Here is a 25,000-nt window from a genome sequence, read left to right on the forward strand (position 1 = left end):
TACTCCCCTCAATCACTCCTGCCTTATATGAAAAGATGACTTCAATGTACATTATCTATTGGCCCTTGAGTGTTGATTTCTGTACTCAAGTATGTGCTAATTTCTGCATTCAAGAAATAGTTAATCCATTATGTTGTCATTTAATTAACTATGGTAATTTGTTATGTTAATTCATGATGTTCTAGAAATTAACCATTAATTATTTCCTGATTGCATCAAATTGGTAATTGTGTTGTATATTTACATTTTTAAAGTTTTATATGCCTGTTGTTCTCCTTGGAAGTGAAAACTTCACATAGCTAGAAGCAAGTTTAGGCTCCTCAAGGTCATATCCCACTTTGCCTGCACACCACAGTCTCAAGTTTTATTTCTTAACTTCCTGGGCCAACTCCACATGTAATGTGTAGAGAATTATGTGTTTGAACTCCATCACCTTATTTCTCTGGCCTCAGAAACTTGGCACTAGTAGTTTAGAACATGAAGAAAGAAAATATCATGTTAGCTCAGATTATTGATAGTCGTATATTTTATATTTTGACTTACAAATCATCTTTATATTTTTCTTCCAGAAGCCCAACCTTAGTAAAAAATATACCTACCAGTTTAGGCTATGGAGCAGCTCTTAATGCCAGTTTGCAGGTAATACAATTAAGTGCACTTTTCCATTTTTATTGTATTTGAATGTTTTGGCCTTTTTTTTTTTTGTATGTCTTTATATGTAGGTAGGGTTGTGATTGTTCTTAATAGTTGGTTCATCCAAGTAAGTTGTAGAACCTAGTACTGTGGAAAGCACTGGTTCTCATTCAAGCTACTTTTGATGTGAAGAAGCAAGAAGGACACCCTGTGGCAAAATCTGGAACACTCGGTTTTCCTGCAAATGCTGCATTGATAGAAGCTTTTGCAAATGCATGTGGCTATGCATTAATATTTATCCAGGCTGTCATAAATGATTTCACATCTTAGTGTTGGGGAACATGGTGCTTGTGGCAAAAACTTTAAAGTTTAATTATAATATATAATTTTTATGCAGAGGAGGCAAATGTCAGGACTTCTTTATTTTGAGTTAAGTTCTGGTCATTTTTAAAAAGCAGAGCAACTGCTTATATTATCCCAGAGTATTTCACTCTATGTGAGGACTCTGTTTCATTGTAAGAAAGGTTGAGACAATGGTGACAAAGTTGTCTTCAAGAGCTGTTGTTTTTATTTGCACGTCGCACTCAGTTTCCTTGCTATCCCTGCCACAAGTGGCCATTAAGAATTTTTGTCATTCCCACACAATTCTTTTAAATGCTTCTAAAATATCCATACCGCAGTATGAATGCTTTAAAAGAAGACGTATATTTTTAACAATTATTTTAAAAGTTGTTCTACACCCTCTTCGTATTCACTAGGCTGCCTTGGCAGAGAGCAGTTTGCCTTTGCTAAGTAATCCTGGACTGATCAATAATGCATCCAGTGGCCTCCTGCAGGCTGTCCACGAAGACCTCAATGGTTCTCTGGATCACATTGACAGCAATGGGAACAGCAGTCCAGGCTGCTCGCCTCAGCCTCACATGTAAGTGCGCCCAACAGACTCCCTGAAGAGAGAACCTGTATTCGTGTGCTCCTCAACTTCAGTATTCCTCTGAAATTTGTAATGGTGTGTAAGTTAAACATACAAGTTTAAAAGGAGTTAAACTGTATCATATTCGTAATATGAAAAAGGGTGTCAAAATCTGTTTCAACATATCTTTTGGATTCTACCAAATGCCCTGTAATGATTGTTCTAGCAACCCTCTACAAATTCCTGGGGGTACTAACATTCTGTTGGACATAAAGCAGTGTCTAAGATTAATCTACATCTTCTGGGTCATTATCACAGTTTGGTTTGTGTGGTGCAATAAGAATATTCATGATGGAATAAGTTGTCGTAACTTTTACTACTATTACAGGTCTCTAAACCATTTATGAACTGTAGTCAAGATATTACCCATTTTTATAAACCGTAAAATGCAAAGTTTAACTGTTACCCACAGTTTACATAGACGCTAGTAAAGTGTAACTTTTTGCCTGTCTTATAAATCAGTGTAATTACATATTCAACTTTAATTACTGGTGCGTCTGTATTGGCAAGGTTTATATGTTATATTTTATGCAAGACTACGATTCCTATTAATATTTAGCAGCTAACTATATCATTAATTACTCTAAAATCTTTCCGCTACCATCTTTTTAATGGAGCTGAGAGAGTAGTAGTATTAAAAATTGATGTATTGTGGATTTCAGAAATGTGTATGACACTATAAAAAATGCTGGCCTTATTGAGTACTATCTAGTGTAATTTCTTGTTTACCAAAAAGTATTGACTGACGCTGGTAGAACTTAGAATTTGGGTGAGAAAAAATTGCAATCTGAATAGTGAAGGCTGTATACTGATCAGTTGTTGGGTGGAGTTGACAGTTACGCGTGTATTCCTAGAGGTAAACATCAAATACTGCTAATTTCAAGTTATTCAGGTAAGATCAGTCCTTTCACTCATTTTGTATATTTTCTTCTTCTATTTTTATATGAAATACCTAGTCAAGGGTCTGGAAGAGGAAAGGTGACCTTTTTATATGTCCATTTTCATGTGACCTTTCACAAGACACTGTTTTTGTTGACTTTTTAATCACTTTCTTCTGTGTGACATATTAATGTCTCTAAGATCATATGCCTAATTGCTTTATAGCACTTTTACTCTATCACCTTTGCGAAAAACACACTGTGAAAGTTAATGTGTTTTATCAGGTTCCAAACCATTACTTTTTCAAAATGGAAAAATTTGTCTTTTGGAAGTGTCTTTAGATGTATTAAATAATACAAAAGAAGTAATAAAACTCGAAGTAGAAAGAACATGAATATATGCTCTTGAGAGTAGCAGTACTCTAAAACAAGGGAAGGGAGCAGTCAGACAGAGTTTTTATATCCCTGCTTTATCCTATCAGCCATGCAGTGGTAGCTTGAGGCCTTTTACTTTCAGCGGTTCTCCTGAGTATGCTAATGCTCACTCCCTGTATAAAATGCTAAAACAATAAAACTTTAAAGAGCAAACAAGAGTTAGATCCTGTTTTCTCCCTTTACAAAAAGACCTATTTCAGAGAAATGAAAGACATTTATAATAAAAGTGTTTAAGCTGTTGGTGCAAACTCCCTGTGCCCATGTGCAGTATATAGGGTGTCATAAACCCTGCAAAGAAGAAATTTTTAAAATACAATTGTCCAGTGCTAAGCATATTAAAATAAAAATAAATGATTTAATAAAATCGTTCATTATATGTTATATTTTAGAACCTGAAATACTAATTGTGCTAAATTATGGTATTGCTTCAGTTAATGGTATTTTTTCATTTGGCAATTGATATTTGCTATTTTTCATTTTATTATTATAAGTCTAATGATGACATTTCTCAGAGAAATAGTAGTATATGTAAAACAACATATAAACATTGTATATTTAAAGACTGATGTACTGCCACTATGAGTTTAAAAAATTATTCATAGTCAGTGCCTCATATGTTTTATACTTATGTGAATTAGTACATGTGAAAAATAAATATATTTTCCATAGACAAAAGAGAAGCTTCTGTTTGCCTGTTGGAATAGATTTCAGAAAAGATAAAAATTAGAAAAGAGGGCCAGCGCCGCGGCTCACTAGGCTAATCCTCCACCTTGCGGCGCCGGCACACCGGGTTCTAGTCCCCGTCGGGGCGCCGGATTCTGTCCTGGTGGCCCCTCTTCCAGGCCAGCTCTCTGCTGTGGCCCGGGAGTACAGTGGAGGATGGCCCAAGTCCATGGGCCCTACACCCCATGGGAGACCAGGAGAAGTACCTGGCTCCTGACATCGGATCAGCGCAGTGCGCCGGCCGTGGCGGCCGTTGGAGGGTGAACCAATGGCAAAAGGAAGACCTTTCTCTCTGTCTCTCTCTCTCACTGTCCACTCTGCCTGTCAAAAAAAAAAAAAAAAATTTAAAAAAGAGGCCAAATCTTGTCTTTTCCTAAATTACATAAATTACACTCAAATGTTAATTATCATGAAAAATATTGAGTCATTATTCATTTTTGGAGTCTGTCTCTGCTGCTAACGTTAACTTTTTTGCTTATTCGATGTCTAATATTGATGGGCCGTCACTTCATTACTCTGTATCTTAATTTTTACAGAGTTTTAAGATGCTTGTACTTAAAAAATGTTAAGCCATTTTGTGTGCATTATGAAACAAAGTAAAAATATTGATTTAGGTCTCAATCAAAACTTGGTTGCATATAATTGAATACATCCCATAATACTTTGTAAATTGAATAGAAGTTAGCAAATGTTTATAAAACACGTAACTAGTATATTTATGTGTCCCAAAATGAAATTGCAATCCTTGTTGTTGTAGAGGGCTGGTTATGTGGATGGATTGAAAACAATAGATGTTAGGTCCTAATGGTGTCAGTTTATGGGCTCTGGTGCCATATTGTCAGGATTGCAGTCCCAGATTCATCCCTTCACTGCAGAGTGGGAGTGGGCAAACTACTTAACATTGCTTTCCTCTGTTTTCTCAGCTGCAAATGAGATAAGTAATAATATTCTCACAAAGTGAGTGCCTAGAGCATAGTAACTGCTCCTTGTGACTCTCCTTCAATTGTGTACTAGGTACTGGGTTATATTACCACTTATCATACCTCATTACTGGCAATGAGGCCATAACCATTATAAAAATAGCTTTGTATTTATTACTTTTTTAAAAAAATTATTACTTTTAAAAAATAGATTTATTTATTTATTTGAAATAAATAAATTACAGAGGCAGAGAGAGAGAAAGATCCTCCATCCACAGGTTCACTCCACAAATGGCCACAACAGCTGGAGCTAGGCCAATCCGAAGCCAGGAGCCAGGAGATTCTTCTGGGTCTTCCACATAGGTGCAAGGGCCCAAGGGCTTGTGCTGTCCTCCACTGCTTTTCCAGGCCATAGCAGAGAGCGGGATTGGAAGAGGAGTAGCTGGGACTCGAACCAGCGTCCTTTTGGAATGCCAGCACTGCAGGCAGCAGTTTTTCCCACTACGGCACAGCACCGGCCCCTATTTATTACTTTTTAAAACACTAAGTTTGTGATTGTTTTCCTTGACGATCCCTTTTCTTTTCCTCATGATTCCTTTTCGAATGCATGAAGAAGACCAATAAATATGAAATAATATGGCATAGGTATTTACTCTAGGGAGCACATTTTTCCAAGTCAGTATGATAAAATATTTTTGAGAAAAGAAAACGTTACCTGAAGTGGTAGGCAATGAACAATTCAAATAAGACCAAGAATCAGGGACTTAAAATATGTGTCTAAGAAACACTGAGTATTAGGTTTGAAGGAATCTAGGAAACACACAGGAAAATAGAATTTAACATATGTGAGTTGTAACCAGATTGTCAAGCGACTTAAATGGGGGTGTGTTAGTCATTGTGGAGCTCTCATTAATGTGATGCACTTAGGCTGGACACAACCAGAGCTATGCTTCAGGAAGAGTCATCTGAAAATGTGCTGAAGAGCTATGACTTGATCAAAGTCATGGATAGGAGGATATTCTGGACCTGGAAGAGACCAGCGTCAGAAGGTGAATCCTTGCATTAGTGTCTGACTTAAGTACAAAACTAGGAATGGAGAGCAAAGAATCGATATAAGAAGTGCATTGCAAAGAAGTTCCAGCACAATACAACCAGTACATGCTGGGAAAAAGAAGGAAGTCAGGCAAAGCCATGCACTGTAGTTCCTTCTGCAGCTCTGGCGCTGCTCCTGTGCTCCTTTGGTACCAACCTGGCACCTCTTTTGTGAGCAGCAGCCCAGGAGACTCTGGAGCTCGCACAGCATATGAAAACTCAAGGGAGGAATCACAGCTCCGAGCAATCATGATCTTAACTCGAAGGTGGTGGGACAGGATGGTTCTGTGGTACAGTTTAAGACTAAAAGCCACTTAGTAAACTAATGAAAGCCTGTTGTGAACGGCAGGATATGCCAATGAGAGATCAGATTTTAGTTTGTTGGACAGCCAATCAATAAAACAGACACACCTGCACAGTTGGAAATGGAGGATAAAGATATAATTAATGTGTTCCAACAGCAGATAGGCAGTGTCTACCTGAAAGGGAACTGGCTACCTTGCCCCAACCTCTGTTCCTTCAGACCTGAAATACATTTTCAGTTAGAAAGCTGCAGTTCGTTTCCATCACATCCTGACTACAACAAAAAAATAGTTTTATTTGTTCTTTCCTTTTCCCCTCCCCTATTCCTTATTGTACATAAAGTCACTTGTGTATGTCCCCAAGCATATTGCATTTTTTTAACTAAATGGCCACTGGTAAATTTTGATTGACATCAAATGAAGATGGAATGGGGAAAAATATTGGTTCTGTGAACCAATCCATTAGGAACATACTCATTCAGCTTTTTATTCCACTAAGTTATTTTGCTCTCTCTGTTTTAACAAAACAACACAAAAATCCTTGCATACCTTGTTTGATTGGTGAATTGTAATGATGTTCATTAATCATTGTAAAACTTAGGACAGTTTTATGTTTTGTCCATAGCTGTTACATGTAGGATAGTCTGCTTTTAAGTAGGGATAAATTACTCAAAAAACATGAATCCTGGATAGTTGTCTCTTCTTGTTGTTTAAATAAACTTCTTGTTTTTTTATATATGTATAAATCATAGCCAAAGTAAAAGCCTTCAAAGAGAAGCAGAGAGTACAAGATAATGGACTCAAAGGGGAAAGATGTGTCAGTGTTTGACTTGCAAAATCCAAGAACATAAACATCTTCAGAAATGAAACATTGTTTGCTTAGTCTTTTATTTAACTCCACAATGGTAAAATTTTAGCTAGTGGAATATAGACATATACTGAGGTTGGTGGAGAAGGTGCTTTGCAGCATTTGAAGAACAGAATGGATATAAGCTAGTGTTTCTTACACATTAGTTCTACAGAACAAGAGATACTAAATTATCACTCCTATTCTATACTCTATATTTTTGTATTTCCTCTCCATTCCAATTTTTGCTGTTACAGGGCTCAGAATTAAGATTTTTGCCAAACTAGTGCATTTTTTTTTTTATTTCAAACCATTTGCATTTCTGCCCTTCCCTTTTTTGGCTTCATCTCTACTTTCCCTGCCTGAATTCTGCCTTCCCTTTCAGGATGACTCCTGTTTGCCAGGAGGCTTCCCCAACTCATTTTTCTGGGAAGACTTGAGCTCTACCCCACACTTCTAAAGTACTTGCTCCTTGTGCCCGTATTTGGAACTAACATTTTGTGTGTGTATGTGTGTGTGTGTGTGCATATGTGTGTGTGTACTCATGCATACATGTGTGCTCACTTTGCAGATATCATTAACTTAATGGCAATTTTCCTAACAGCAGACACTATGTTTTACACATATTACAGTATATGAAACCGCTACACATTCTGTTACACCAAGTAAGCCTTCAATAACTGTGTGATGCCAATTATGAAGAATCAAACTGAAGATGACAGTTAGTTACAAGTGATTTGATTTCACAAGGTAATACCTATTATGAGTGAAATATAGGATTCTCTTATAACCTTGAAAAAGAGAGAACAAAGAGATATTAGGAAAAACAAATAGCTACATTTACTTTTCATCATTAAGAGGGAGCTAAGAGATTTTTCTAAGTACTGAGAGAGTACACTTTTTAAAGTTTTAAGTTTTAATTTTAATTAATTAATTAATATGCATTTTATAATCATCTAGGTTTGTGTGAATAGAAAGTGGTATGACCCTACATTTTTTTTTTTTTTTGACAGGCAGAGTGGACAGTGAGAGAGAGAGACAAAGGTCTTCCTTTGCCGTTGGTTCACCCTCCAATGGCCGCCGGCACTGCAGCCGGCGCACCGCGCTGATCAGATGGCAGGAGCCAGGTACTTCTCCTGGTCTCCCATGGGGTGCAGGGCCCAAGGACTTGGGCCTTCCTCCACTGCACTCCCTGGCCACAGCAGAGAGCTGGCCTGGAAGAGGGGCAACCGGGACAGAATCCGGTGCCCGAACCGGGACTAGAACCCGGTGTGCCGGTGCCGCAAGGCGGAGGATTAGCCTAGTGAGCCGCGGCGCCAGGCATGACCCTATATTTTACTTGTGATTATTAATCTAGACCTTGAAACATTTTATCTTGTTGAAAGAATTGAAAAAAATCATTGCAATTCATGCAATATAAATCAGATGAATGTTCAAGAGAATTTTAGTCAAAAATTTGAAATGTAAAAACCAGGTGGGATTGTGTAGGTTCTACATAATAATTTTATGAAACTTGTTTGGTTCTTTTCCATCGACTATTTGCCACTGAAAGTGATTACTTGATTTTTTTAATCTTTATTTTCCACTACCACTCTAAGAGTTAGAATCCATGTGCTGAACAATTGCAAAAAGTGCTTTAAGAGTCTGAGCTGCATATTACTGCAATTTATAATACTCTTCCCTTATACACCTCAATGTCAATATTCTGTTTTTGCCTGGTTCTTTAAGGTGCTAAAGAATATGGATAAAAATTACTTCTGTTGCCTGTCTTACATAGACATTTGCCACTAAAAAAACCAACTTCTTAAAAAGTTGTGACATGTTTAGATGGAAATAATTTCAACTTCCTTTCTTTTTCCATGTGTTACCACTTAAGTCAATGGAAAGAGAAAACAACATTTGGACTAGACCTGCGAGATGAATCTATCCTGATAGAATTAATCCATTTCATGTATCCTACCCAACATGAGACAAAAAGATAATGTGAATGATGTTCTTACCATATTTAGTTCAACTCCACTTGTTTTATTAAACAGTTGTCTCTCCCTACTCTGTGTAAGTTGGCACAGGTTTGCCTCTTTATTTTTCCTGTAAAATGTTAAAGGGATTTACCACTTTTAGATTTTCGAATTTCCCATGCTGATTTTATTTTGAGGATTCTCCACACAAAACTTCCCACTGTCATGTCCTCCCCCTCTCTGATTATTAGCCTCTCTTATGTTGTCTTCAGATGGTTTCTTATGTGTCAGTGCTGAATCCTGTTAGCCTCTGTATCATTTCATAGTTCTACTGATAAGTAGTGTATATTAGTTGCAGGTGATTATTAATTTTCCCCTCCTGTTAAGCAGATATTTGAAGTCTGAGAGTTAGTGACCTTCCATAAAGAATGTTAGTATGTTGCATATAAAACTAGGAAAAAAAATAAATGTGTTGTGTCCTTAGAAGCCAAAAGTTTAGTGTAAGGAAATAAAAGCCTAAGACATCTTATAAAAAGAGCACCATAGTATTATTGCCATAGAGGTCAGATTTATCTTTTTGATTAGCATGTTGAACACATACTCTACATCCCCAGAACATTCTGTACATCACAAGTCCCAGTCCTCTTTACTACATCTTCTGTTTCTACAGAACCTCAGTTGTTACTCATTCTAATATTATGCTTTGGTCTCTCCTGTCAAATAATATTTTACCCCCAAAGACTTCTAAATGGGACTTCCAGACCCTCTCTTTATAAAACAGTACTGAAAATCTAAACTGCAAATTGTCATAAAACATAATAAAAACATTCAAGTAGATAACGTTACCATTCTCTCTACTTGCTTTGGCTGCCTTACCATTTAAATCCCTATTTGTAGGCACATGTAGGATGTACAGAACCAACAACTTTGGTTGGTGATATTTTATATAAAATCTCTAGAGATCTTAGATCTCTCTGTGGACAAAAGCATTTGAAATCAGAGTGGCTTGTACTTCAGAGGAAACCAATTGAAAGTGACTGACAAGTTGAACAAGTGGAATGCTCTCTCTCATTGTTTTCATTCCTGTTGAGCCTGTACTATTTTTGCTGATGTTTTGGATCATTATGTTGCATTCTGAAGTCCCAAACATAAAAGCATTTTTTAACTTTACACATGTCTTCACAGATTTTCTAATTAAGAGTTTTTCAGTCACCTCTAATTTTTTCCCTTAACATTTCTGGTCTTTTATAATATTTTTTTTGAGTTTAATTCCATTTTTATTTAAACTCTAAACTTTTTCATTAACTTTGCTAGTTACCTTTGAGATCTCTTTCCAAAGTGGTTGTACAGAACTTATGATTATTCCAGCTCTTTATCATCTCATCTTTTTTTTTTTAACGTGCTACAAGTGTGAATCAGTAGCTGCCGTTCCTTTTTACATTATTCCAGTCCCCATATGTGGCACTGACAACTCATTCCAGTTCCTCTTAATAAAAAGATCCTCCCAGAGGTACAGTACCTTCAGCTAAAAAGTGTTGTATCCCTACTGTGCCAATTGTGGAAAATTGTCGGTTCCTATAGGGTTTTGAAAGATTTTTATAGAACTATACAGATGTATCTGAAATCCGTGGTGTGAAATCCCACAATTTAGGCAAAGTGTGTCAGAAAACTTTGAGCTGACAGTATTGTAGCTTACTGGGTCTGTTTTATATCTAAAGAAGATACTTTGTTAGAAGACACATCTTCATTTGCACTGACACTAGTTGAGCCTTACGAATTATCTTTCTCTAAGGGTCAAAAAGCGGTGGACTAGATTGTTAAAGAATGAATATTTCTCCAACATTATTTTTTCTTACTTCTGTACCAGGAAGAAAAATGAAGATTTGACATACCCTTATGATATCGTAACTTCAGTTTTTGACATAGGGCTTGTGAAGGGGGTTATATGTTTGGTGACTATAGGCATATTATGAGTAAAGATATCTATTATCTGAAAACTGTCATTTTAGAACATTAATTTATGTGATAATTATATTTTAATGTACGTTCAAATAATGTGCCTTTTGACTATTTTGGCAGCATTTAAAATTTGCCATTCATATAAATATCATATTCTACTTGGGTATTTCAACACCAATAAACAATTTAAAACACAAGGTTATTTCTATTCCATAAGCAGTTTCCATGATCAGGTTAGAATTAAATAACTTATGTAAGCTTGACTATAATTTATATAAGAGGCAGATGATCAAAGTTTCATGTAACTAGCAAAACTAGTATTCGTTAGTTTGTTCAATATTATCTTCATATCTGAAGAATGAAAATGGGAGTAACAAGCAAAATACTTGAAAGGAAGGACAAGTAACCAATCATGGCACAATATTATCTTAATAAATTTATATATGCAATATTAAATATGAGATACATTTTGTTAATTAGGGAATCAGGAGTTGGCGCTGTGGCATAGTGGGCTAAGCCTCTGCCTGAGGCACCATCATCCCATATGGGTGCTGGTTCATGTCCCAGCTGCTCCTTTTCCAATCCAGCTCTCTGATTGTGGCCTGGGAAAGCAATGGAATACGGCCCAAGTGCTTTGGCCCCTGACCCATCAGGAAGATCTGGAGGAAGCTCCTAGCTTCTGGCTTTGAATCTGCTCAGCTCTGGCCATTGCAGCCATTTGAGGAGTGAAAACAGCGGTTGGAAGATATCTCTCTCTCTCTCTCTCTCTCTCTCTGCCTCTCTGTAACTCTACCTTTCAAAATAAATCATTCTTTAAAAATTAGCATGACAGAGAAGGATTTTATTGTGCTAGATTTAGAATAAATAGACTATATTGTTCTTACTCCCTATTCCATGTTCTTGTTTATAACTAACAAAATTTAACTAAGCATAGTTTAGAAGAAAACTGAAGAAAGGAATAGTTCCAGCAGAGCTGCTAGTCTCAGATTAGATAAACCTAGTGATGTGAACTTTATGTAATCCAGGTGGAAAGTAGTCAATACAAAGATACCCCAAGAGACAGCTTCATCACATGCGTATCAGGATAGTTCATCAATGGAAAATGAATAACATCCCAGAGAGATGGGTGAGCCACATCTGAAAGAGATACCATTAGCCTACCAAGATGAAACACTGAGGACACGATCTTCAAGGCGCCAAAAACCTAAGTTATCAAACAGGAAATTAGGGAGAAACTGGGACACATACACCTATATATCCATCCCATTTCTGTCTGAAACTTGGTGCACCGAAAATAAGGTAAAAACATAGTTATTGGATGAATGTTTCATTGAAAACCATTTGGAGAGAATTGGAGCAGCAGCAAGGCTGACTTAATGGTTCAGTGTCAAGATGTAATTTAGAATTTATTTTATTTCCCTGGCCTACAGTTTAGACATATGAGAATCCTTAGATTTATAGGTGAATGTTTAGCAAAGTTACCCATTTATAACACACAAAATGGCATGGTAGCAATTATACCTCAACAGATTCTAAGATTAGGAAAAATGTGTTTGTCAATGATCAAAATAATTACATCTGTATTTTCATTTCATTGTAGCTTTTTCGAACATATCTGTCACTTGTGTAAATTCAAATAGTGTAATAATTATAAAGATTTTGTGTGTGTCTTTTTTAATTAACACTGCAGCAAAACTATATGAAATTATTTTGGAGTGCTCTCTAAATCAGGTAATTTCCAGTTTTTTTAAACAAGATTGCATACAGTTCAGTTCAATAATTGCAATATAATCTTGAAGATAAGGCAGAAAATTTCAGAGAAATTTTGTATACATATATATGCACACAATTTATAAAATCATGTTTTGTTAACCTTAACCTGCCTTTTTTGTCACATTTCTTAGAAGTTCTGTTCACTGTAAATGGAACTTTGGAACTCTACCTCATAATCAGATCTATTGAGGTGTAGGATAGAATTATAAACTACAGAATTAAGAATGGAAATAGATCTTAGACGGGAAACATTATAAATATCTGAACATAATATTCCTTTGAAATCAACCACTAATGGCTATACTTTTTTAGAAAATATAAAAAGGATCAGATTTATTAAATGTTTTAGGTTTGATGCTACATTCTGGCTGAAAAATGAAAGTTTAAATTTATTTGGCTGTTTATCATTATCTTGGAAGAAACGGTGTGGGAAACTTAATACAGCATTTTCTATATTTATTCTAGATATAGGAAACTATACCAGATCTATTTAGAGTGAGGAATCATTTATCCACTCCAATTTTGAATCCCCTTTTCATAGTTGCATTTTTCTGGAAGAAAGAATAGTTTCCTTTACATCAAGAAGTTTTATTTGCATGGAAATGGAGTGCTGATTCTGAGTACTATCTACTAGCAGAGGTTATGTGTAAGTTCATTCAAATCTAAGCAAAGATCAATTCATTCAACACTAGAACTTTATGTAATAATATTTTAATTTTTTTTCTTTTTAACTTTTATTTAATGAATATAAATTTCCAAAGTACAGCTTATGGATTACAATGGCTTCCCCCCCACCCATAACTTCCCTCCCACCCGCAACCCTCCCCTTTCCCTCTCCCTCCCCCCTTCCATTCACATCAAGATTCATTTTCAATTCTCTTTATATACAGAAGATCAGTTTAGCATATATTAAGTAAAGATTTCAACAGTTTGCACCCACATAGAAACACAAAGTGAAAAATACTGTTTGAGTACTAGTTATAGCATTAAATCACAATGTACAGCACATTAAGGACAGAGATCCTACATGAGGAGTAAGTGCACAGTGACTCCTGTTGTGTCACTGTGTATTTTAATTTTTTTAAAAAGTAAATTATTTTGAAAGAAAATAACAGAAAAAAGTTGACCCATACTAACAAAGATCTATTTTATAATTTCTTAGTTGATAAAAATAAGAACTTTTCATTCCTAGTTATTGAATATCTCTCATTTTCTCTTCTCTAGATAAGACAATAAAATAATTTTCCAAAGAATATTTAAATGTGTTACATTATACCTGTATGTGAGTGGGGGAAATCTGTATGTTTTTGTATGAATAGTAAAATCTTAAGTTGGATGAAATTATTTCCTTGTAACTATATAAATTGCATTTTAATTACTCATTTATAAAAAGATTTATTTATTTTATTTGAAAGGCAGTGTTAGAGAGAGAGGGGTGGGAGGTTCAGAGAAAGAGAGAGATCTTCCATCTGCTAGTTCATACCTGAAATGGCCGCAAATGGCCAGGGCTGGGGTGGGCTGAAGCCATCTGAGTCTTGCACTGGGTACAGGGGCCCAAGCAGTTGGGCCATCTTCTTCTAATTTCCTAGGTGCATTAGCAGGGAACTAGATTGGAAGTGGGACAGTTGGGACTCAAGTGACTTAACCCACTATACAACAATGAAGCCCCTATTTACACATATCAACCTAGGATCAGTTCTCATTCTAAGCATTTCTATTTAAAACTGTAATTTCACTTGTATTAGCTTATTTCTATGATGAGTCAAATAATATAAAATATTTATCCAGTGGGAAAATAATATTCCTTTGAAAGTTACATAGGTTTAAGAAATATAAATTAATTCTCATTTCACTCTGACTTTATAAAAGAATGAAGATGACCAAAAGTTGCAAATTTTATGAATATATCATCAAATTATAAATATAATTATAATTTTTGTTGTAAATGCTGTGACAGAAATAATTAAATTGAATCTCCAATCTACTTTTCATCAGCTTTCTAAATCATTAATTATTTTTACCAGTTTCCCTATGAAACTTAATCTTTGGGAAAAATTTATTGTGTTTTAGCTTTGATTATTAAATTTATTTTTATCTATTAGAGAGAAACATACAGAGACAGACACTCCCCAAGTGCCAGCAATAGCCAGGGCTGGGGTCTGAGCAAAGCCAAGTGCTAACAACTCAGTCTGGGTCTCCCACGTAGGTGGCAGGGACCCAGCTACTAGAACCATCACCTGCTGCCTTCCAGGGTGTATATGATTGCATCTTCCAAGAAATCTGTAGAAGTTACCTGTTCGTGAGTTCTGTGTGGGCATGTGGCACCAAGGTTAAGATGCCAGCATCCCAGGTAGTAGTGCCTAAGTTTAAGTCCTGCTCTATTTCCAGTTCCATTCTGATTCCAGCCTCCTGCTAGGGCGCACACTGGGAGGCAGCAGGTGACAGCTCACTACTTAACGTGCTTGCTAGCTACTTGAGGGAGTTCTCACCTCTTAGTCAAGGCCTAATGCAGCATTAACTCCCTGGGCACTTGGGAAATGAACCAGGGAATGGAAGATCTCTTTCTCTATGTCTATCTCTCTCACTGCCTTTCAAATTTAAAAAAGAAAAAAAAAAAAAAAAGGAAGTGGACAGTTCTTTCTTAAAAAACAAACAAATAGAAAAGAAAACAAAAGCCACATATTTCTATCTTAAAGAAGTCTATTCATTTGTTTTGGAATTCATTTTGTTCAAAACAGCGATTTCTCTTTTGTAAGTGTGTTTTTACAGTGTCGAATTGGAATTGAATGAAAATGTATCAAACCCATATGAAATGAAGTGCAAATAATATACTTTGATTATTTTAAAGGCTTGGACCCTAATAATCATCCACATATGTTCAACAACTTTGTGCCAAGTACTAAATTTTGTAGACAATTAAAAAGAAAATCCCATTTTGTGCCAGCATTTCCTTTTCACTGGGAAGTTTTTGTATTTTGTGAATAAGCAAAACCTACATCAATCAGTGGGTAGTACATACTGGCATCAATCTATCATAAATTAAAGGTATCCAAACTAGATTAAGTAGAAGAAGGATCACTTTAAAAGTCACTTTAAAATCAAGGACTTAAACAAGTCTATTCAGTGTATTGAGTGGAAAATTAAATGCATAACTTAAGGCTGCATCCATTTCTATATATTCAATATATTTCTCAAACTACTGTTTATGTAAGTTCATCTCACTGGATAAAAATTGATATATTGGGTTAAAATACATCAGTTTCCACAATGAAATTGAAGCATCAGAGTCCTGACACTGCTGGTATTTGAGCATCATTTGAGAAGTAACATTTTTCTATAATAATAATCCAGAATTACTGATAGAAGTTGACTGTATCTTTCAGGTGTGCTAGGAGAGAAGAAAAGAAATATATACCATATTTCTTGGCTAACAGAGGGGTTATTATTTTTTAATACGTACACTATGTTAAATGTATTGAAAATGTTCTCAAATAACTAGGATTATTTGAAGAAAAGGTATAAGTAAATCACGTATAATGAGAAAACCACATGAAAAACAATGTTAATTTAATTTAACATTTGGTCTTGGAATGTAGAACTTGGATTAAATAACTTTGTATTGCTTGAATTGGCTCATATTTAGATAAGAGCTATAAATAGTTCTTTCTATTTGTTGATATCTATCATAAATTAAAATTTTAAAATATTTTTCATTAGTTTCATGGCATTCATAAATAATACATGTCTAAAAAACTTAATCAAATTTGCATTGTGCCATTGAGTCTCATAAATTATGACACTATATAAATATTTTAATCAATATTTATTTAATATCTAAATAAAGAAAAATAAGAAAACATTGTTGTGATTCTACAGTCCAACATCTATTGACTTAACTGTATTTTGAACTTTCAATTTAAGAGAACTTTATCCATGGCACTTTCTTATTCTAAAGAAAAACTTGAACAATTTATAGGACCTTTTACTTGGTTTTGAATAAGGAGAAATAAATGGAATTTACATTCCTTTAGGGAATATACTGTGTGACCACAATCTAAAAAGATAAACTTTCCCATTGTAATTTAACTCTTTGCTTTAGGGTGTAGGCAAACATTAACATTTCTTTTGCCTTTCACTGCTGCCTGAGGTCCTTATAAATTTCACAACAAAAGCAGCAGCACATTTCTTTAGGCAATGAATCTGTCTGTTAATGTAACTAGTCCTCTGTGTTTTTGGTATCTATAGTTACTGAGGGTACCTATGAAATTGAGATTCAAATAGTATAAAACTCAACTGTTACTTTGCAGTTCCTTCAAGTAGAGGCTTCACAGGTTGTACAGTGCAGAGATGGGTCTCATTCATTTCAGTTAACTAAATGGGTTGAGCAACTATTATGTGCCACGTGTTGCCCTGGAAACTGTGACAGATGCCCTATACCTACAGAGGTAAAACTGTAATAGTAGGATAAGTACAAAAATAATGGGATGAAGAAAGCTGTAAACACACTGTGAAGTCAAAGATGTCAGCATGCACATGCACACAGAGTATCAGGAGACACTTAGTGAAGGGTGTAGTTTTAGGTTAGGCTAACCTGAGATAGATTTGAAGTTCATAATTGACTGTTGCCTACAAAATGCAGTCTTTAATATTTCAACCTAGTATTAGGCAGAGATGAGGAAAGAGAAGGATGTAGGTACAAGAGATAAAGAGAGTATGAGCCAAGGAGACTAAAGCATGGCTGATGTTCTGTGAATATGTAACTTCTTTGCCATAGCGTGGGCAATCAGCCTACAGAGGAATACCTGCAGGAAGATGTTGGACAGGAAGACTGGGAGCCGTATATTGGAGTTACTACTCTCCAACCTGATAATATGGTCTGGGCAGTAAAGAAAAATCCACAAATTATTTGGAGATACTTAGCAAGACTCTCAAGTGTGTCTGTTACTTTTTTTTTTTTAAGATTTTATTTGTTTATTTGAGAAATGGAGTTACAGACAGTGAGAGGGAGAAACAGAGAAAGGTCGAAACAGAGAGAAAGATCTTCCATCCGCTGGTTCAATCCCCAAATGGCCGCAACGGCCAGAGCTGCGCCGATCCGAAGCCAGGATCCAGGTGCTTTTTCCTGGTCTCCCTTAGGGGGTGCAGGGGCCCAAGCACTTGAGACATCTACTGCTTTCCCATGCCACAGCAGAGAGCTGGATTGGAAGAGGAGCAGCCAGGACTAGAACCGGTGCCCAAACGCGTTACTTTGCAGTTCCTTCAAGTAGAGGCTTCACAGGTTGTACAGTCCAGAGATGGGTCTCATTTATTTCAGTTAACTAAATGGGTTGAGCAACTATTATGTGCCACGTGTTGCCCTGGACTAGAACCGGTGCCCAAATGCGTTGCTGGCACCGCAGACAGAGGATTAACCTACTGCGCCACGGCGCCAGCCCCAATCTGTTACTTTTAAAAAGATCTACTTCTTTTTCATTTTTGCTTTTCTCTGGGAATAGATGATCTTTGTTTTTACCTTGAGAAAGTGGCAGCATTTTATTCCCTTTCCTCTCAAAATTAAATTTTCAAATAGTTTTCTTTGAAATGACATAAAAACACAGATTAAAATCAGAAAAAATAAAATGTTGAGAAACCAAGTGCCAATCTCTTCGTGGCCTTTGTTGTGGTGAGCATCTTACTCAGAGGACTTTGAGGAAATTCATATTCAGCATTTTCTCCTCTTCACTTTCTAATACCCAAGATTTCTAAGGTTTGCTTCACCTCATACTTCACCAATTAAAACAAATATAGTATCATCAAGTTTGCATGTGAGTTATGAAAAGCCATAATCTGTTTTTTTAAAGTTTATTTATTTATTTATTTATTTAAGAGGAAGAATTATAGACAGAGAGAGGGAGAGACAGAGAGAAGGGTCTTCCATCCACTGGTTCACTCCCAAAAAATAATCTTCCTGAAACTCTTCCTTACTTCAGTTTTCCCATTCAGAAAATCAATAGCCCTTCAGCTGGAAAAAACCAGATTTACACTTCATAAGGTGCAATTTCAGACCCATCTTCTCACCTTGTTCTGCTTTTGTCCCTCCTTCTTTTCTTCCTTCAGGTCTTCCTTCCCTCCTCTCTTCATTCTTTCCCTGCTTTCTTCCTTTTTTTTTTTTTTTTTGTCTTCCTTCCAGCCTTCCTTGCCCATGGCCTCTGTATATTCTCAGAATTCCTATAACACATCTAAGATTCCCCATTTTCCCCATTTCCACTCACAGGATCTTTTCTCTCATCTCTGCATAATAAAAATGTGCACACATTGCTACAACCTGAGCGGCAGTTTTTCCAGGGTGAAGAGGGGATGGCGTGTAATGAATAAAGACAAAGACAGTTGATTATGGAAAAGCTCGGTGACCAGAAGGAGCCTCCCCACTAGCCGAGAAGGCACCTATCTTTTCCTCTCCTGGAGGCTTTTATTTCCTCCAGATAACACCAAGTCTCGCTGCAGCCAGTGTGTATTTGTCTACGTCAGCCTGAACAATTCCTCCTATGTGGCAGTATACATCAGGCCCTTTTTCACGAGGAGGAGAAGGTGGAACATCCTATGCAATAAACAGACCCTTGTCCGTTTTTTGGAACATAACGTCCAAGGCCCCTGTGGCGTGAGCCTTCCCACGGCCTAAGACACAGGAGGATGTCCCCTGCATCTGGGGCCTTCCAAGGAATGTAGGCACCATGTTTCTGTCTCTTTCCTCAAGAGACAGGCAAGATGGCGCCCAGGCGGTCCCAGACAGCATATTTCAAAGCCTATTCGAAGCAACAACTCCCTTGTCTAATAGAACATTCATTTGTTGCATCATCAGATTTTATCTCTAGTTTGCCACCTCTTTGTTGCCTATAGCATTAATCACATTTTTGCCTTGTATCAAAGTGACTTCTGCATATGTCTTAATTGTTTAATTAAACTGAGAACTCTATGAGAACAGGCACCATCTTCCATATCAGCCCCTAGCTCACTGGTTTAAATAGAAACATTGTAATATTAGATATTTCTTTTTTCACTTCTAACAAGAAGTAAAATTTATCCTTCTGGAAATGGTTCCATTCCAGTTACTGACTTTGTATCTTGTTCAGGAAATAATAACAGAATTTTATATCTTTCCATCAAAAATACTTCTTTCCCTACAATTTGAAAAAGAAGTTTCCAATCATTTTTAATTACTCAAGTATAAATTATATCACATTAGGTGGTGGCTATGTCTTCTTTAAGCAATAAATATAAATCATTGCTTTTCTGTAGAAAGTAGGACATAGTGCCCTAAAAAGGAGTAGTTGAATTAGAAGTTCTGTATTTCATGGGCAGAAAAAAAATTTTTAAGCATTCACAATGAATTGCTGGATTCTGATTTGAAGGAATATCCATTATTTACTGAATAGATAATTTGCTTTTAAAATAAAAGTTGAAATTACTTTGATATAAATGTAAAAGAGTGTGACATACTTTGCTGGGTTATGAAGAACTACTCAAGTGATTAACCAAGGTGGACATATTACCTTCTGCGTGTGTCCTTCTATGCCAAAGGTTTGCACTTTTAAGTCTGTAATAATGCAAATCCCTGGCATACATTAGATGTCCAATAAATAAATGAGTGAATGGGGAGATCGTCTAATTCAAACTCCTTAGACTCCTGCCTTAAGATATGTTACAAAACTTGTCTACTTATCATTCTTTATGCAAAAATCTCATAGATGAGATAATACAAAATCAGTAATATCATTAATATATTTCTTTCTTTTTGTTCATTAGTTTTTGCATAAGTCCTCAGTGTTTCAAATGGTATCATCTGTTTTATTTCTGGGAACAACTAATTCTATTTGTTTGAAGTAGCTTCTACTTTATTTATTATTAAGGTTCTGCCAAGGACTGAAGTTTAATCTATAAGACATCTGAAATCCTGAAACCGAAGGAAGCAGTGCATAAATTTCAGATCAGTTGGGGAAAGTGGCATGATGAATGTCCAAAATATTCAAATCCAGAATGAGCTTGATCACCAAGATGGTCAGAATTTTCTCTCTTGTGACCATATACTTTACTATCTGTAATGAATTCCACTAGGAATACATGTTTATTTTAATGCTATTATAGCATTGGAATTTTTCTGAGCGGCAAATAATCTCTCTGAGCTGTTAACTCCTTCTGTATCACTTGATTGCTTCTTCTCTCAGGACTCTTAAGACAAAATCTGGTTGCATTTTGGATTACATATTTCTCCCACACTAGACTTTAAGATTTTTGGTAGATATTAAAATTCCCACAGTGCCTTATAAGTAGAGATGATAAATTTTTGTTGTTAATGATTGGCAATGGGAGGTAATAATAATTTGGTATTGGTTTTTCCTGTCAATGTGAAATTGATGCTCTTTACATCATTACACATAGAGAGGACCGGGCTCACCCCCACAGCAAAAAGGAATTTCTTCCAAAAACAAAAAAGTTTTCTAGTGAAAGCATATTTATCTAAATATATATATTATATATATATATATATATCTGTTGCTGTATCTCTTAAAGTTTTCATTTTTTATTTAATTGGAGTTTATTTAATAAGGGTTTCCCTAACGATGTATATTATCAGAACTTCATAAACGTCTACATTCACAGCAAATGTAATGTAGATCTGGACCATTCATTGCATGTATGTTAATGATTTTAGTGACATGATAATGATGAAGCCATGATGGATGAGCAAGGAAAATATATAGGCACTCTGTATACAAAGCATTTTAATGATGGCCCTTTTACCTTGAAACTTACTTTCGGTATGATCTAAAAATGATCTGAGACAAGACTTTGGCTTTGGGTCGTATTTCAGTGATTGAGAATGTGGTGATAAATAATTTTGGGGATAATTATAGTAATATGTTCTGTTATTTTGTTCTTTTCATTTTATTAATTTAAATATTCCTTTGAGAGAGTAAAGTTAATCATTATTTTAATGGCAGAAATGCCTGACATCTGATATGTGGAGCATATAAATGTCTATCTTATGGCTTTTCTGATTCAGTAATTCAAAACATCTCACTAAGGGGAGAAGATCTAAAATAATTTAGAGCAAATTAAGCTTACAATGTATCAAAATTAGTTTATGTGTTTACCCCATACCTTCTTCCCAAAAAGGTATAAAGTTGTAATTATATAATGATGATATCTAAATTTATTGATCCCTTATGATTTGGGTATTGTTTCAAGTGTTTAATGTACATAGGAAGCACTAAGTGCTCATACCAACAATAAAAGGTAGGAGTAATTTTGTCCTGACTGCAAGTAAAGAAAAGCAGGTATAGAGAGGTTAAGTAGCTTCCCCCAGGGTCTTATAGCAAAGACGTAAAAGACTCAAGATTCAAACCCAAGCATTATATCCTCCAAACCCACTATATTCTTAAACACTGTATTCTTAACTACTTAACTACTGCTACATGATTTAATATTATAAATGAGGTGCCTAAACTCTTTAGTATTACTTTATACTACGCTTACAAGTTAATCAAAATACTAAATACATAAAAAATTATTGTGCTAAATTACACCCTTGTAATTAAAAGCCTTTTGATGATTCTACCTGAGAAAAAGATCTGTAATGAAGAATTGGTGAGCATAAAAGAGAGAGGAAGTTTCTTTAAAGGGATTCTTTATTTTCTTTAATGGTCAGGAATGCTTTTCTGGCAGAGGGGAGCATTTCTTTTAGAAGGAAACCTAATTATCATATAGTTATATAATACATGGAGCCTTGAATTTAGAAAAAGGGACACTATTCACATAACTACTGCTTTTCCTTTTTTTTTTTTTTAAGATTTATTTTATTTATTTGAAAGACAGAGTTACAGAGAGAGGTAGAGAGAGAGAGAGAGAGGTCTTCCATCTGCTGGTTCACTCCCCAGATGGCCGCAAAGGCAAAAGGCAGAAGCCAGGAGCTTCTTCCAGGTCTCCCACGTGGGTGCAGGGGCCCAAGGACTTGGGCCATCTTCTTCTGCTTTCCCAGGCCATAGCAGAGAGCTGGATTGGAAGTGGAGGAGCTGGGACTAGAACCAGCACCCATATGGAATGCCGGTGCTTCAGGCCAGGGCTTTAACCCATTGCACCACAGCGCAGGTCCCATAACTACTGTTTTTTCTAAGAAATAAATTAAATGACCCTCATATATGGAATGTAGGCAAAAAACGAAAGATATTGCTCGTGGATACATAAAGAGGCTAATTCCCTATTCATCCTGCAACTTTTAAAAGGCACGTGACATTGTTGCATTTTATTTCTTTTAAATTAGCATACAACATGATAAATGACAACATGGAACACTTTGACTTCTCAAAATGATAAACCTAATATAGATAGAGATAATCACATATGAAACTTTATGTTCCATAATTTTATTTTATTTATTTGAGACTGAGAGACAGATATGTGCTCCCATCACTTGATTCACTTCCCAAATGCTTACCAACAGCTAGGGCTGAGCCAGGCTGATGCCAGGAGCTTGGAATTCAACCCAGGCCTTCCATGTGAATATCAGGGACCCAACTACTTGAGCCATTATCACTGCCTTCCAAGGTCTGCATTAGCAGGAAGCAGGAGTCAGAGCTGGGTATCAAGCCCTGGTACTCTGTTCTGGGACATGGGTGTCTGAACCGGCGTTTTAACTGAAAGGCAGGGTGCTCACTCCAGAAATTTTATTTTTATTGAATACCATCATCTATAGGCAAGTGTAATAGAACTTTCAAGTAATTATATTCCCTAGACTGCTCAAACTTCTGCTACTTTTTATTTCTTCCTAGACATTTCCTCAATGGCAACCAGAGCTTTTGAAGAATGAACATCAGTAATTATTTGACTTTGGTTTGGTTTATTTGAGTAAGTTAGCACTTTAATACTGTAGCCATAAGGGAGAATTTTGTTTACATCTTTCTCGGCTCTGATATCTTGTATACTAATTAATTCTGAGTGAAAAGGATTCTAAGAATACTTAATTCCAGAGAGACGTTTCTTTTTCAGAATGATTGCAAATGAAATTTGTAATGTCTTGATCACATGTAATTTATCCAAATCAACATGTATTTAGTGGGATCCTACTACATATATTAATTTCCTAATCTGTAAAGTGTACAGCCAAGTTCCATCAGAAGACACAGCCACCATTAGAAAGAATTAAATGATGAAAGGGATGAAGGCAACATGGAACAGCAGAAACAACAAGGCCCCAAAAACTTTCCAGAGCCCAGCCTGTGTGCTAGGCTTGGCTTTGCCTGTACTCATATTCTTGGAAAGTCACTCATTTTTTATTCCATAAAATGGGAACATGAAATAAGAATGTGTTTGTTACAATTTTAGAATTTTAAGATTCTGTGGTTTTTTTTTAAGATTTATTTATTCATCTGAAAGAGGTACAGAGGTAGGGGCAGAGAGAGAGAGAGAGGAGAGAGAGAGAGAGAGAGAGAGGTCTTCCATCCACTGGCCTACTCTCCAAACGGCTGCAACTGTGGAGCTGGGCCAATCCAAAGCCAGTAGCCAGGAGCTTCTTCCAGGTCTCCCACTTGGGTACAGAGGCCCAAGGTCTTGAGCCATCCTCCACTGCTTTCACATGCCATAGCCGAGAGGGGGATTGGAACTGAAACAGTCAGTACTCCAACCAGTGCCCGTATGGGATGCCGGCACTGCAGGCAGCAGCTTTACCTGTCCACCACAGTGCCAGCCCTGATTCTGTAGTTTTGAATATCGAAATGGTCAATAAAATATCCTTTGGAAGATTCAAGTAGTTGATCACTGCAAGCTGGACAGGTCAAACCAAGCCTTTATGGAGTGTACACAATTTGAGTCTTACATGGTAGACAGGATGTAGATAGGTAGACTACAGAGTAGAAGGGAGTTCCAGGTTCTGTCCACACAGAGCCAAGCAGGGAAGCACAGTGAGTCGTCATGAAAACTGACTTGCAGTGGGAATTGAGTATGGTGTTTTGAGGATAATGTTTCAAGTCTAGAAAAGAACTTATTATTCAAAAATACTGTTTTGATTGAGGCCAGGTCATAGGTTATTAAGAATGGCTAAGGGTTTTGGCTTAGTCCTATCTCAACCCCATATCTCAACTCAGATGTTTTTGTATAGGCAGTGACATAATGAAATAAATAAAGTCCTTGCATGTTAAAATTTTCTGAGAATGCAGTGGAAGATACCTTTATTATTTTCCTCTGAAAGTTTCTTCTCTATGAGTTTATGTGTTTTAAAAGTACATTCTATGCATTATTCCTCTATATTAAGAAAGTGAGACTTTCCCACACACTTCACTTTCTTCAAATAAAGTTCAACCCAGAGAGTTAAACTCAAGTGAACCAGAGTCATGTGATATTGTAGTGCTGCAGTTGAGGAGGTCCTGGGCATGATGCAGGGGTTAGCTAACAATCAGAGTAGGGAGACTTCCTGGGTCTTCTGATTCCTGTGTGTGTTAAAACACACCACTGTCCAAGTGGTCAAATCTTTAGCTTAAA

The 25,000-nt window shown here is 36.2% G+C and overlaps 1 protein-coding gene across 42 annotated transcripts in view; it reads left to right on the forward strand.

Moving 5' to 3' along the window:
* The window catches only part of FOXP2 (forkhead box P2), a 651,851-nt gene that overhangs the window by 618,662 nt on the left and 8,189 nt on the right, over nucleotides 1–25,000 (forward strand). For all 42 annotated transcript variants that reach the window (XR_016230716.1, XR_016230714.1, XR_016230715.1 and 39 more), the window contains 2 exon segments: nucleotides 570–639; nucleotides 1,392–1,555. Coding sequence is in view for 39 of the 42 variants with exons in the window: in XM_089327969.1 (XP_089184095.1) it covers nucleotides 570–639; nucleotides 1,392–1,555 (234 nt within the window). In the remaining 3 variants the exon portion in view is untranslated.

This window comes from Oryctolagus cuniculus, chromosome 3 (genome assembly GCF_051225735.1).
Source record: "Oryctolagus cuniculus isolate XC-2025 breed Fujian yellow rabbit chromosome 3, ASM5122573v1, whole genome shotgun sequence".
In the NCBI taxonomy this organism is placed as follows: domain Eukaryota; kingdom Metazoa; phylum Chordata; class Mammalia; order Lagomorpha; family Leporidae; genus Oryctolagus; species Oryctolagus cuniculus.